The sequence below is a fragment of the Ursus americanus genome, chromosome 8, assembly GCF_024610735.1.
Source record: "Ursus americanus isolate L20-20 chromosome 8, mUrsAme1.1.p, whole genome shotgun sequence".
Classification (NCBI taxonomy): Eukaryota; Metazoa; Chordata; class Mammalia; order Carnivora; family Ursidae; genus Ursus; species Ursus americanus.
The window spans coordinates 5,324,778-5,339,455 of record NC_142134.1 but is presented as its reverse complement, the minus strand read 5'-3'; the positions used below and the strand labels follow the sequence as shown (position 1 = coordinate 5,339,455).

The following is a 14,678-nucleotide window of genomic DNA, read 5'->3' as shown; positions in this document are numbered from 1 at the left end:
ACCAGTCAAATGTAATGCACCAAGGTAACAATTCTCTTGAGTTTTAACACATTAAGAGTACATTATTTACCTAAGACCGAAGGACTGTGCCTTCCTGTATAAAAAACAAAGATAACCACATCAATTTAATTCCATATATATGATGCTACCTATTCAATTTATTAAAAATTGTAATAAGCATAATAATCAAACTAGTGCTCCAAACTTATGCTGTTCACGTGGAAGACACTACAAGAAGACACAATAGAGACTGCCTGGCAATAAGAGGTACAATTCCTTGGAGAAATAAAAGGACAAATCTAGTTGTCTAAAAGACAATTCACTGTACACAGTTTATTTACAGTTTTGTACACTGTCTTAATATGAATGGGACCGCTTTTCTACTTGAGCCATTTTTTAACCAAAGCAAAACAACCTAAGTAATACAAAGTGTTAAAATACAGCATAAAGATACAAAAACAGACATACTAATTCTAATTAGGAATGTAATTATGATGTTACATTTTTTATAATCCACAATTATGTTTAGGAAATCACACAAACATAGATCACTGATTTGAATGAAATGCATAAATTTGTAGCAAAGCTTTGTAGTTACAAAAAAACAAAAAAATTACCAAAGAATGCACAAAATTAATGTTTATTCCGCCTTTGTGTCATATTCCTGGATCCTTCACCAATGTTACATGAGGAAAAAACAAAAGCAAAACAAATGAAAAACTGAAATCAGAATCACTAATGTTATCAAGTAGGGAAACAATAAATTAAAATCTAGCAGCCATCAGCAAGAGTACAGCAAAGACAATGCTGTAAAAAGAAACAAAGAAAATTGCTAGAAAACTGTATGCATCATACTCTTTCAAACCAGCAAAATATGCTCCTGCATACAATGGAACATAAACAGAATTTTTTTCCTGTTAAGGTATAGAAATGCAAGTTCTTTTTTGAATATTGTGGATGGGTAAAATGTGTTTGTAATGGTAATTCTACTAAGCTATTACAGAGTGGGCCAGGAACACATTTATGGATTCTGGGGATGATGTGTACTGTAATTCTTTGATTGGGATAGTGGACACTCTAGCCAAAATTAAAAAAAAAAAAATATGAACACAGAAGTACAAGACAAAGGCGAATGAGACTTCTCTTATATCTTAGCAACATTTAGATGGAAATCAAATTTAAATGCAGTCCACTCTGCTTTTGAAGAGGCTTTGGTTCAGCTCCCAAATCTCGATTGCTTGACGCAGTCTCCTATGAGAATACTCAGAAGGTGTCTTCTTAAACAACAAACCTATTTTTAGTGGTGGAGCCGCTCTTAGTAGCTGTGTCTGCATGGGACTGATAACCAATCACTATCTTTGGAGGAAGTCCTAACCTTTCCTTGTATACCCTCCTAGAAGAAGAGAAAGAAAAACAGCAGCCATTAATTTTTATTTGCACGCACGAAATCTGATATCACCATTCTTTACATTAAAAAAAAAGTCCAGGGCATGATATAGGAAACTGCACACCCTTTTCCTTTTAGCGAAATTTACTATTTTCACAATAATCTCGGTTAATCAACCGATATTTGAGACTCTCCTATGTTATCAGATACTGTGTTATTCCTAATAAATCAATAATAAGCAAAGCCTGGACAGTCCTTGGGTGATGACAGTATCTGATTTAATTACAAACAAATAGGGGCGCCTGGGTGGCACAGCGGTTAAGTGTCTGCCTTCGGCTCAGGGCGTGATCCCGGCGTTACGGGATCGAGCCCCACATCAGGCTCCTCTGCTATGAGCCTGCTTCTTCCTCTCCCACTCCCCCTGCTTGTGTTCCCCCTCTCGCTGGCTGTCTCTATCTCTGTCAGATAAATAAATAAAATCTTTAAAAAAAAAAAATAATTACAAACAAATAATCACAAATACTACAGTGAAGCTGTATCACATGCATAACTCATTTATACAAAATTAACTGCCTACATGTCTACTTTAATTCTCTGATATAAAATGCTACGATTATATTTTACATATAAACCATAATAAATATCATATATTACTGCAAATTACATTTACATACCTACTTTATGATATTTTCAGGGTAATTTAGAACATACATGATTTCTGCCTTATATACTAACTCTGTAACCTAATTTTCAAATAACATGTGACTCTATTTTAAGAACAAACTATGATGAGTGCCAAAGTGGGTAAGTATAGGGGCTGTGATATTGTATAACAAGGATGATCTAATCTTGTCTGTGAAATTAGAGAAATCTCCCCTTTAGAAGTCATGAGGTTAAAAGTAAAATGCTGAGAGAAAGAAGCACATCTGAAGGCTGGGGAACAAAATAAGGCTGTGCGGCTACAGCCCATAAGGAAAGGGAGTATGAGCAAAAAGGGTGACAAAGTAGAACTGGGGCCAGATCATAGAAAGCATCACAGGTAAAGTTAGGAATCCGGACATTTATTCCCAAGAAAAAATAGCAACACTTCAAAAATAAACATCGGAGTAAAGAGATATGTATTTATACATATTGGAGCTAAATTCTCCAATATGATACTAGGACAGTTTTATCCATACTCCACCTTCCAGAATATTCTACTACCTTCCTCCAAATAAAATTTCTAAAAATAATTTTATAACTAAAATTATAACTATTATCAGATTTATATTAGATACAATGTATTCCCTTCCATTATACTTAATCATTAAAAATGCCAGAAAGCCAGAGCACTGAGCCATGTAACTTGGAAGGGGTAAGGGGAAAAAAAAAAACCAACTCCCTTGAAAAACTGAAGTCAAATATTTCACAAAGATTTCAAATTATACTAACACATACAAGATTTTCAGAGGAAAGAAATTCATACTTATTTTTAAGCTATTTTCAAATACGAAATCCCCACAACTAATAAGTTTTGATGCTGACAGAAATATTAAGAATATGACGACAAGCCAACAGTTAACTTCTCTTTTAGAGAAAACCTCTGTAGAATGAAACCTGGAAAATCTCCATATCTTTTAATCCAGAGAATTCATAATGTTTGGAAAAAAATCACAAAGGGCTAACGAAACATTTTGTGACCTATAACCAATACTTAATTTTAACATAAAATTCAAAGTCAAATTTTACTAATTCAAATATAATTTAAAAAAAAAAGATCCCAGTTAACAATGACCAATGTTTGGGATGGGGTGGCAATTTTTGCAAGGAATAATATTCACATATGAAGAAATTAAAAACATACACATGTGGGTTTTAAAAATATGGACAGAACTAAGATACTATCACTTAAATCACTGAAAATTTTATGTACAGTATACACACATGCACAGAATACACATATACTCACTAAATTACTTGAGTATTACAATATTAATGTTATGATTTTAAAGTAGAAAAAAGACTAAATATTGTCATACGATAAATGAAAAAAATGCTACATGCCAAAATAGAGTGCTCTGGTGATTGATTATATACCCCATTGTGAGGAAAAAGAAATTTTACAGAAATTAAAAAAAAAATGAACAAGAAAATGAAAACCAACAGAGCAGTTTAAAATTATAAGTTTTCATGAAAATATTACAAGGAAAATAATGATCTACGAATCCAGGTATTTTTAAAACTATAAATAACTACTTCTGCTTTTAGTTATTTTAATATTTTAAAGGACATAAACAGTAAAACTTACCCTATATGTGTAACAGCCTCTCTGTTTTCACATTCAGTAGTCCATATTGCTATCTTATCACCTTTAGCTCTAACATTAACAACGGCTCCACATACATCATCACTGTAGTCATCAAAAGATTCTCCAATAAGGCACAGCAGCTTTAAAAACAAATTCAATCAAAATTACATGAAATAAATTATACACTGCTTACTGAACTACAAATGTCTCTTATATTTGTATATATACAAAACTCAAACAGTTTTTAAATCAAAAGTTGACTTTTTGAATGTATATAGTTCTTTGTCCTGACTTTTTAAAATTCATTTGTTTCTTTGTTTAATATCAAGAACATTAACAGTGGTTTAAACTTTTCTAGCAAATGGGGCAACTGATGACAGAGCAAATATAAAAGGCAAATTAGCTTAATATTCATTTGCTCTGCTGCTGCTTCTACTTGCCACCAAACAAATATTAATGGAATAACTGAATAGTTGCTCATGCTGCCTCTTGTTCTTGCTGTTTTTCATGAACACACATTTTTTTTTATTGTGGAAAATACATATAAAATTTACCCATTTTGACCATTTAAAAAATTTTTTTAATTTGAGTATAGATGACACATGACATTAAATCACTTTAACCATTTTTAAGGGTATGATTCAGTGGCATTAGGTATACTGACAACATCGTATAGCTATCACAACCATCCATCTCCAGAACTTTTGTCATCTTACAAAACTGAAATGACTTTTTAAAGTGGAATTCTAAAATGGATTTACTGACAATCTCCCCCAAAAGCAAAATTAAGTCTCTTCATTAAAAAAAAAAAAACCAAATAAACATTCATTCAAATACTAACTGCTTAACTTAGTGCTAACTATAAATGAGACACTGGGACAAGCGCTAAGAATCCAAAAGAGACTATTATCCTTACTTCTGATAGCCTGGAGTTTAGAACTTCTCACTAGAGAAAATGGCAATTATCTCATATTTAATATATGTCTTATAAAGTCAAAAGTTCCAGGTTATATCACAATATATAAGGTAAATAAGATCAAGCTACAATTTCACTGTTTGCTCCACTGATCTAAAGAATTTAGTACACAAAGTTATACTCTAAGAGGGCTGTAAAAACTTGTATCATACAAAATGTGAGGTTCTATAATTTTAAAGCTAATGAAACGACCAGGATGAGCTTACTATGGAAGGTGAGAGTCAACTGCCAATCACTTTATATCTGATTTGTGAAATGGTATGGGGTTTTCACTGTACCAGTATGTAAAATATACAGTATTCACATATAGAACAAAATTAATTGCTGGCTTCGATTTTATAGGGTGGGCATCCTTATCTCTTCAATTAAGTAACCGATGTAAAATGTAATCCAAATTAAGTTTTAGTATTCCAAAACTGTTTTATAATTTTAAAACCTTACTGTCTCTAGCCAAAAGCGATCCAGGTCACTTCGTCTCTGCTGCTTGTTCAATGTAATTAGCCATCGTCCTCCTCGTTTGTTTTTCTCATCTTCCCACATAGGCTCAATACCATCCTATAAGGTTAGTAGGTAACAATATTAGAAAAAATTGTTACTTTAATTGAGGAGATCACTAGAATGAGGAAGCAAACTCTGTCAACTTCTTACTTTTTTCTCCATAGAGCTGTTATTGATGTAGTGGGGGAAAAAGCAGGCAGGACTTAAAGCCAGAGACATGGGACTGCAGAATTAGAGTCCTGACACAGATACTTATTAGCTCTCAGACCCTGGGTTTCTTTTAATTTGAGGTTCTTAAACACTGAGAAAAAGATACCCCTGAGAAGCTACATACATTTCTATATCTAGAAAATATATGTAAAAATTATGCAATTTCAGAGTTAATGAATGCTCCACCCCCTACCACTTGACAAAACCCACTTAAAAATATAAATATCCCAAAGACCAATCATCCCTGGTTAAGAATTCCCGACAAACTCTAGACTTCAGTCTACTCAAATGTATAAGAGACACTGGCCTGGATGACTAAAGCTCTCTTCAAAAATCAATCACAGTGTGTGCCCATAGAGTAAGACTCTCGATTTCAATTATTTACAGCAATAGGGCAAAATTTGTTTATGCTAAAGCCCAGTAAAACTAGTCTAATTATTCCCCAAACCTCAGAGAACTGACTATTCCTAAGTTTCTGACAAGCTTTCTTAATGAGTAACTGAACGGTTCCGTCTTATAATAAATATATGAAATCACCAGTTAAGCGTACCTTAAAAAGTGAGTAGTCACAGCCAGGCATTAAGTTACTAGACAACTGGATGTGGTTGTACAGACTAGGTTAAAAAAAAAAAAAAAAGGACAATTATAAACATAGAACATGTAATCATTTAGAGGATATGATAAAAATAAAAAGATAAAAGTTTACGTTTACTTGTTATTCTACCAAGTCAATTTCTGTAATGGACCAAACAGGTATCTTAATGATGGTCAGTTCAAGAATCAGCAGTTGATGATTTTCAAGAAAATAATTGTAATGACTTTATTCTGACAAAAGTGTATTTTGATATATTAGCTAACTCAGTGCATACATATGTATATATATATATATATATGAAACAAAGAACAGGAGTATGAGGCAGCTTTTAAGTACCTGAAAGAATTCATGAGGCTCAGGAGCAGTTTTAAACACACAAATAAACAAATCAAGGGAAAGCAAGACAAAGTTCCTGACTATCAGGACTGCATGACTAAAAGAAGACAACACTATTATCCTTGGAGGTATTCTAGAACAGACCAATGGGTATCAAATACTGCAGTCATTACTAGTCAGTTTCCATCGTTTGGAAAGCTTTGGAAAAAAACGAACAAACAAGCAAACAAAAACCACCCAGGCCCTACTCCTTGTGATTTTAATAATCCCTTTAATATAGGGTAGAACGCTGGAATCTGTATCTCTGAACTTTTCCTCAAATATCAACGTAACAGAGTAACACTTGAGATGACTTAGATATTCACTACCCTGAAGGTAGAAGGCTAACTCATTTGATCTCCTAAAGTTTCTTCCCGCAAAATTATTATAAAATTGGCAACAGAATCAGAATGCTTTGCCTGTCTCCAATATTAGATGCCGAAACATGATCTTTACTACATCTGCAGACCATGGACAATGCTATTTTCCTTAGTCAGATTCTCTTGATGCTATTTTAACCCAGTCTAGAAATATTTCAAGTAGAGTTTTAACAAAGATTCTGGCATCCTCTGGATCACATTCCACAGGATAACATACAAATCCAATCTGGGGAAAGGCAGCCTAAGGCTGAAAAAGATCTGTAGAGTTACGCAATGGTCACTCTTCCCAAACTACCTTATCACTGGCAGCTTCCACTAGGCAACAAAAGAGGCCTGGAGAGTAACAGTAACTATAGAATTAGCACCACCACTTTAGGTAATTAATGGACAGGGTGGAAGTGCTTTCTTCAATGGCATTCAAGGTAGAAATGACCAATGCTTCTTTATGCCGTCTCCTTTCTCCTTCATGATGCTCTAAGGTCTCTTTTAAGTTTATAGTAATGAGAATTTGTAATGATACACTTAAACAGAATCAGAGCACTACAGACAAGATGGATAAATCCCAAAGGGGTCAACAGCTGTCTACCACTAAATCTGCCAGGAAAAAAAGTGAGAAATTAAGAAGTGCTTAGGTATTTACAGAAAGCTAAAGAATTCCTTCATATGTCTAAGTGTAAAAGTCCACTCGCAACGACACTGCTTACACGTAACTAAAGTATGGGGCCATGCTCTAATTAGAGGCCCACTTAGAAACCCAATTATGTACACTGAAAAGCCAAACCAACCAGGTAAATGCGGATCTGCTTCAGTGGGGGGAATGGTTCAAGACTGTTGCTCTTCCTCCTCCAGAGGAGACTAGAGACTTTTTGGTTTAGAGGACTCAAATAAATAGAATCAAAGAAGAAAATCACTTATGTTTTGATGAAAGATAAAACACAGTAACATTGGTTTAACTAGACAACTAAACCTATGAATTACTGGGGATTTAAATATAGTTCCATTACTTAAAAAAAAAAAGATGATTTCAGTATAGAGTGACCACTCTTTAAAGTGCACAGCTCAAAATTTAAGAGTTTTCTCTAATTATTCTATGATTTTTTTTTCAATGATTCGAATGCATACTAAATGCCTATTATGGGCAAAGCACTGCAGATACAGAAGAATACTGTTTCTGCCCTGGAGGAAGTATACATATATGAATCTTCTGACAATCTGTTTTTTTGTGTGGGCAAACTACACTCAGGGGGTTATGTTAATACACAAGAGTTGCATCACTGATTCAACATACATAGGATCCAAAAATAAACTAGATTTACAAATTAGAATTTTTAGATGATGTACAAAGTAAGAGTTTTTAGATAACTGCTAATTAATTTACACCTCTTAAAATGTTTTAACAAGTTTTATCTTTGAAATGAAAATTATTTTTCAAATAAATTACATACTAAATTAACTTTGCTTTTAGAGAACACCACAAAACTTCTTGAAAAGACTTTACAATTTTAAGTTTTACGTTGAAGTCAAGCAAAGTTTTGACCCCCAAATCTTAATGTTTTGCTAAATCTGAAACAAAATCTCCAAGATATTTCAACTATTCTTCTTGAAGTTGATCAACTACCATCACAGATACTTGGACAAACCTTTCAGCCTTTGAAAAATCTCAGGATCCCTCTCACGGGAAATCCCAGGTATTATACAAAAAAGAATTTGCACAAATGGGAAACTAACAGAGTTCTGGAATATGGGGCAAATGTATCTAGGCAACCAAGAAAGGGGATAGGTTCCAACAAATTGTCAAAAGTTCTAGAAGCAACAAAGGACTCTCAAGGGAAGGATCTCCTAGGGGACAAGGAATAGAGAATATACACAGGGCTAGGGCTAAAGGATGACAAGACTGAAGCTTTCTAAATGATGAGATATAATCACCAATTCAAACAGTTGTGAGGAGACAGACAAAAAGGTAGGTCTATAGATGAACATTTATTGTTTACCTTATCCTTCATTTTGTGAATGTGACTTAAAATGAAAAATTACACAATTAATAAAACAAACATCCTAAAATGGTTACTTACGCCCAAAAGTCTTCAACAGTATCAAACTTAGAGATCAGCCGAAGGTTTGCTTGCCAAGTTTTGCTTTTATCATTTTTAAAAAACCAGAGTGCCCATCTAAAAGTAAAAAGTCAGTGTCAAACACGGTAGTTTATATATTCACATTCCTAGCGCATTCTTCACAACAGCCAGAGGGAGGAAGCAGCCCAAGTGTCCACTGACAGATGAAAAGATAAACAAAATGTGCTTTAAACATACAGTGGGATATATGTCAGACTTAAAAAAGAAAGTCTGAGGATGAACCTTAAGGACATTATGTTAAGTGAAATAAGCCAATCAAAAAAGACAAACAGTACAATTCTACTTATATGAGGTATCGAAAGTAACCAAATTCATAGAGACAGAGAGTAAAATGGCAGGGGCTAGAAGGAAACGGAATGGACAACTGTTTAATGGGTACAGAGTTTTAGTTTTGCAAGATGAAAAGAGTTCTGGAGACTGGTTGCACAACAGTATGGATGTACTTAACACTACTGAACCATACAGTTAAAAAATAGCTAAAATGGTAAATTTTATGGTATATTTTACAATTAAAAATTCATTTTAATTCAAAAATAATTTTAAATGGTAGATGCTATTACAGTGGCAAATAATGAGTAGTTCTCGCTCTTTCATTTAAAAAGTATGTATTCTGGGGCGCCTGGGTGGCACAGTCCTTAAGTGTCTGCCTTCGGCTCAGGGCGTGATCCCGGCGTTCTGGGATCGAGCCCCATATCAGGCTCTTCTGCTATGAGCCTGCTTCTTCCTCTCCCACTCCCCCTGCTTGTGTTCCCTCTCTCGCTGGCTGTCTCTATCTCTGTTAAATAAATAAATAAAATCTTAAAAAAAAAAAAAAGTATGTATTTTGTACCTACTTCTTAAAAGATTCTCTGCTATACTTTAGAAACCCACTGAGGCTCATCCCTCAAAGTAATTCACAGAAATGTAACAGAGAGACAATTACAGTGTGCTAACGTGCTATGATAGAGATAGTCAAGCAGTTACTTAAGAAAAACAGCAGAAGCACTTAACCAGAAAAGAAAGCAGGGAGCAAGAGAGCTGAATTTTCAGAGAAATGAAAAGGTATTCGCCAAGAGTGGGAAATAAGAGACTCCTAAAAAGGGGGGGGGGGAGGGAACGACGACTATGAAATGCAATTATCTGTTTACTCAAGCACACAACAAATGGGAAAATAACAAAATAAAGGGATTCGTTCAGTAAAGGTATCACAGATGTGTTCTGAAATAATGTATACCAGTTTCTACATATTTATATGTAACTGTTAAAAAAGGTTTTATTCTAATACCTGGAAGATAAACTCATGTCACATCAAAGTTATCTTAAATATCCCAAGATAACATCTTCGGTACAATTATATTAACTGAATTACAATACCAAAGGTAACTCAAAAGGGAAATTTCATTTTCTCATTGAGAATAATGTCTGAAGATAGGTTTCCAAATGGATATATACGTTTCATAACTCATGATTAATGCTTGAATAATATGACATAAAAATGAGATGCATTTCAACATCCACTTTATAATGTGAATTTGCCAAGACGCTATCAAGGACAAAAAAGAAAAAAGCAAAGGTATAGAAATTATTAAACACACATGTAATAAGGTCAAGTACTATACTCTGGTCTTCCAAAATTAATTAAATCTTTCCTCGAAAAATTAAAAATAGTACCATATCGTCCAGCAATCCTACTTCTGGGTATTTACCTGAAGAAAATGAACGCACTCACTCAAAAAGATCTATGCACCACCCTCATGTTCATGCAGCATTATTTACAATAGCCAAGATGTGGAAACAGGTAACCTCAGTGACCCTCAATGAATGAATGGATAAAGAAAATGTTGTATGTAGACAATGGAATATTATTCACCCACAAAAAAAGAGAAGAAATCTGTCACTTTAGACATTGGATGGACCTTGAGGGCGTATGCTAACTGCCGTAAGTCAAAGAAAGACAAATACCGTATGTTCTCATTTATATGGGGAATCTTAAAACAAAAACAAACTAAAAAACCAAGGTCATAAACACAGAAAACAGACTGGAGGTTGCCAGAGGTAGCTGTTGGGTGAAAAGGGGTGAAGAGGGTCAAAAGGTACAAACTTCCAGTTATAAATAAGTCATTAACAATATACAACATGGTGACTACAGTTAACGATAATGTATTATGTATATGAAAGTTGCTAAGAGAGTAAATCTTAAAAGAAATTATTACAAGGAAAAAAAACCTTTGTAACTATACATGGTGGTAGGTATTAAGTACACTTAGTATAGTGATCATTTCACGACATACACAAATACTGAGTCACGTTTCACATCTAAAACTAATGTTATATGTCAATTATACCTCAAATAAAAATGGTAATAATTTTTTTTCCTTTTTTTACTGCATCCAGCTATTGAACATATAAAAATTTATCCTAAGAAAATAATTAGATGATTAGGTAAAAATGTTTGTACAAGAATGTTCTTAATGTTGGAAAATTTGGAAACATCCTATGTGCTTTCAACAAGAGATCACTTAAATCTAGTTATCAAAATGTGGTTTGCAAAAGCTTAGGGGACTCCAGGACCCTTTCAGGAGCTCTGATAAGAACTACTTTCATAATAATGCTAAGACATTATTTTATTTTTCAATGTATTGACATTTGTAGTAATGGTGCAAAAGCAATGGTGGGATAAATCTGCTGATGTCTCAGCAAGTTCCATACAATGGCACCAAACTGTACCAGCAGTCACTGTATCCTTTATCTTCACCTCTCACAGAAACAACATCAGTTGCAATTAAGAATGCCACTGATGAAGCAATAATTATTGGTTTCATTAAATTTCAATCTATGTATATCTTTTTCATATTCTGCAAAAAATCAAAAACAAAAAAACATTTCTGCATACCAAAGTAAAATCAATGCTGAGGAATTGAACTGTGAAGTGACCTAGCCACTTTTTTCAGAGAACTCCATTTTAACCACGACTGACAGACAAACCATGGTTATTCCTTGAAAATGAACAGAGTATGCCTGATGTGAGCTTTCAAGAGAAAATCAGAATTTTGGAAAGCCTGCATGTGCCACTGTGACAAATTTACTAAAACTTAAAGATATTTCTAAAGAGTTTAGTAGTGATATTAATGAATGTTACTGATTTCATACTGTATAATGAGAAGTATCAATATCCAGAAGATCTGCAGAACTCACTGAATCAATGTTTTCCAAATGACCACTGGTGTTGCAAAATCATGCATGGGTAAAAGATCCATGCCAAGTGCAAGATAGGCCAAGAGATATTAATGTAACAGAGGAGGAAAGGTTCTTGGATATGGTTTCAGATTCTACATTGCAGCTGACATATAAAAAAAACTATTATCAAAGGAGAATATCTATACTTAACTTACAAGGCTATTAAAAATCCTCCTTTTCCAACCATGTACTTGTATGAGGTCATACATTCTTATACTTCCTATGAAACAACTTATCCCCTTCACAGACTGAATGCAGAAGCAGCTATGAAATACATACCACTAATTTCTGTTAAGTCAGGCACTTAAAAGAGATTTATAAAAATGCAAAAATGCTGTTCTTCCCACTATATTATTTTTTCATAAAAAATATTTATGTTAACATGCAATGGATTTTCTAAATGAATATATAATTTTACATTTTCTCAGGTTTATTTTCTAATATACTAAATGGAAATAGATAAAAATCTACATAACCAAAGCTCTCTGGGTCCTCAATAAAAAGGTCATGAGATCAAAAATTTGAGAACTGCTGACTTAGTAAAATACACATCCATAAAATAGACCACTACGCAGCTATTAAGTAGAATAATTATGTGGATAGTTATTCCTAAGATGAGCATGAAACCCAGATGCCATGAAGGAAAGGTGATACTGGACTACATAAAAATAAAAAACCTGTAAAAACATAATCCCACAGACAATGTTAAAAGACAAATGACTTGAAAAATTCATTTTCAACCTAATGTTCTACATGGGTAAGTTAGCATCCCTAATTACAATGTTTGGAAATAAACTTTTTTTTTTTTAAGATTTATTTATTTTAGAAAGACGGGGGGGGGGATCTCAAGCAGACTCCCCGCTGAGCACAGAGCCCAATGCAGGGTTTGATCTCACAACCCTGAGATCATGACCTGAGTAGAAATCAGGAGAGGGACGCTTAACCAACTGAGCCATCCAGGCACCGTGGAAATAAACTTTAAACAATACCTACCTACTCCTCACCCCTAGACAAAAGAACTGAGTAGACTGTCCACAGATAAAAACAAAAATGTTCAATATATATGAAACAGCTTTGCAACATCAATAAAAGAAATGCAAATTTAAAACGAGAAGACATTGTTTTTAAAAAATCAAACTAGGACCAACCAATTTGCAAAGATGTAGAAACCAGGAACTCTCAAACTGCTAAGAGCCTAAGCTGATAAAGGAGGATAATTTGACAATTATCTATTAAGGTTGTTAAAGCATAGTCTTTCACCTAAGAAATCTGAAATTTTGGGCCTCCTGGGTGGCTCAGTCAGTTAAGCGTCTGCCTTTGGCTTTGGTCATGATCTCGGGGTCCTGGGACTAAGCCCCACATCAGGCTCCCTCCTCAGCAGGGAACCTGCTTCTCCCTCTCCCTCTGCTCCTCCCCACTGTTCTTTCTCTCAAATAAAATCTATTTTTAAAAATCTAAAATTTTATCCTATAAATATATTCACACAAGTGCACAAAAAACATACAGGAATGCATACACTACAACACTGTAAACGGGGAAGAAAAAAGTCTATATACCCATTAATATAAGCCTGACAAAATACATGACTATTCATTAAAGCAGTTTACAATAACGAGGCAAAGTCTGCACAAACAAAAATGTCAACAGTACTGTCACCAGTATAAAAAAAAAAAAAAAAGATAGATATGCACACTGAAAAGCTCTGGAAGACTACAATCCAAATTTAATACTGAATACTCCAAAGAGTGAAGAAAAGTAAATTGGGAAGGAGAATATCTGAGGAAAACAGAGAACTTTTACTTTATATACTTGTACCCTGATGATCTACTCTTGTAATTATTATACATCTTTTAATAATGCATAATAAATTACGCAATATTTGCAAAAAGTAAATAAAGAGGAAACTACAAAACTCTGAACATAAAACGTCTTGGAATATTTTTCTAAATGATATTATTTTACATAATGATATTATTATTGAAGTAGAATTCATAGAGAAATTGAAATCCTCAGAGACTTCATTTTAGAGTTAATCAGTTTATCTACTAATGACATTTTTCAGGCTCTTCTCAAATTTTGTTCAAGCTGTGAAGGATATATGCCTTGCTCCCAACAATAGTAATACCAAAAACTGGGTTCACAGACAGAAGGCATACATAGTTAGCTTTTTGTAAGATAACACTAAAAACATGAAAAAAAATAGGGGTGCCTAAGTAGGGTGGCTCAGTCGGCTGAGCTTCCAACTTTTAGTGGGGAGTCTGCTTCAGAGTCTCTCCCTCCGCCCCTTCCCCTACTTGTGCATGCACGCTCTCTCTCTAAAATGAATAAATTAAAAAAAAAAAGATTAAAAAAATACCTTAAGGGTTTTGGTGCTACTCTCATGTTCAATTATATGAAATTGCCACTAATCAACTGTTCAATTTTGGTACAATGTTTTCCTGAGGAAGGATTTTACCCTTTATGGACTATTTAACCTTTGATGGCTCACTCATTAGCTGACAAGCTCCACTGTGTAGAGAATTAATTTCTTCCTCACTACAGGATATGCTGAACCACAGGTCTCTTATGAAAAAACACATAAAGCATGTCTGGACTTTTATTTCAATAAGTATACCATGGCAA

At 33.9% G+C, this 14,678-nt stretch overlaps 1 protein-coding gene across 1 annotated transcript in view; it reads right to left on the bottom strand.

The window, feature by feature from the left end:
• Positions 1-1,083: 1,083 nt before the first annotated feature.
• The window catches only part of EIF4E (eukaryotic translation initiation factor 4E), a 40,579-nt gene continuing 26,984 nt past the window's right edge, over positions 1,084-14,678 (bottom strand). Inside the window, exons 3-7 of the mRNA XM_045792247.2 lie at positions 8,781-8,876; positions 5,909-5,972; positions 5,092-5,205; positions 3,675-3,814; positions 1,084-1,393 (exon numbers count right to left, since the gene is read on the bottom strand). Of these exons, the coding sequence (XP_045648203.1) occupies positions 1,279-1,393; positions 3,675-3,814; positions 5,092-5,205; positions 5,909-5,972; positions 8,781-8,876 (529 nt within the window). The 3' untranslated portion in view covers positions 1,084-1,278. The remainder of the gene's footprint in view (positions 1,394-3,674; positions 3,815-5,091; positions 5,206-5,908; positions 5,973-8,780; positions 8,877-14,678) is intronic.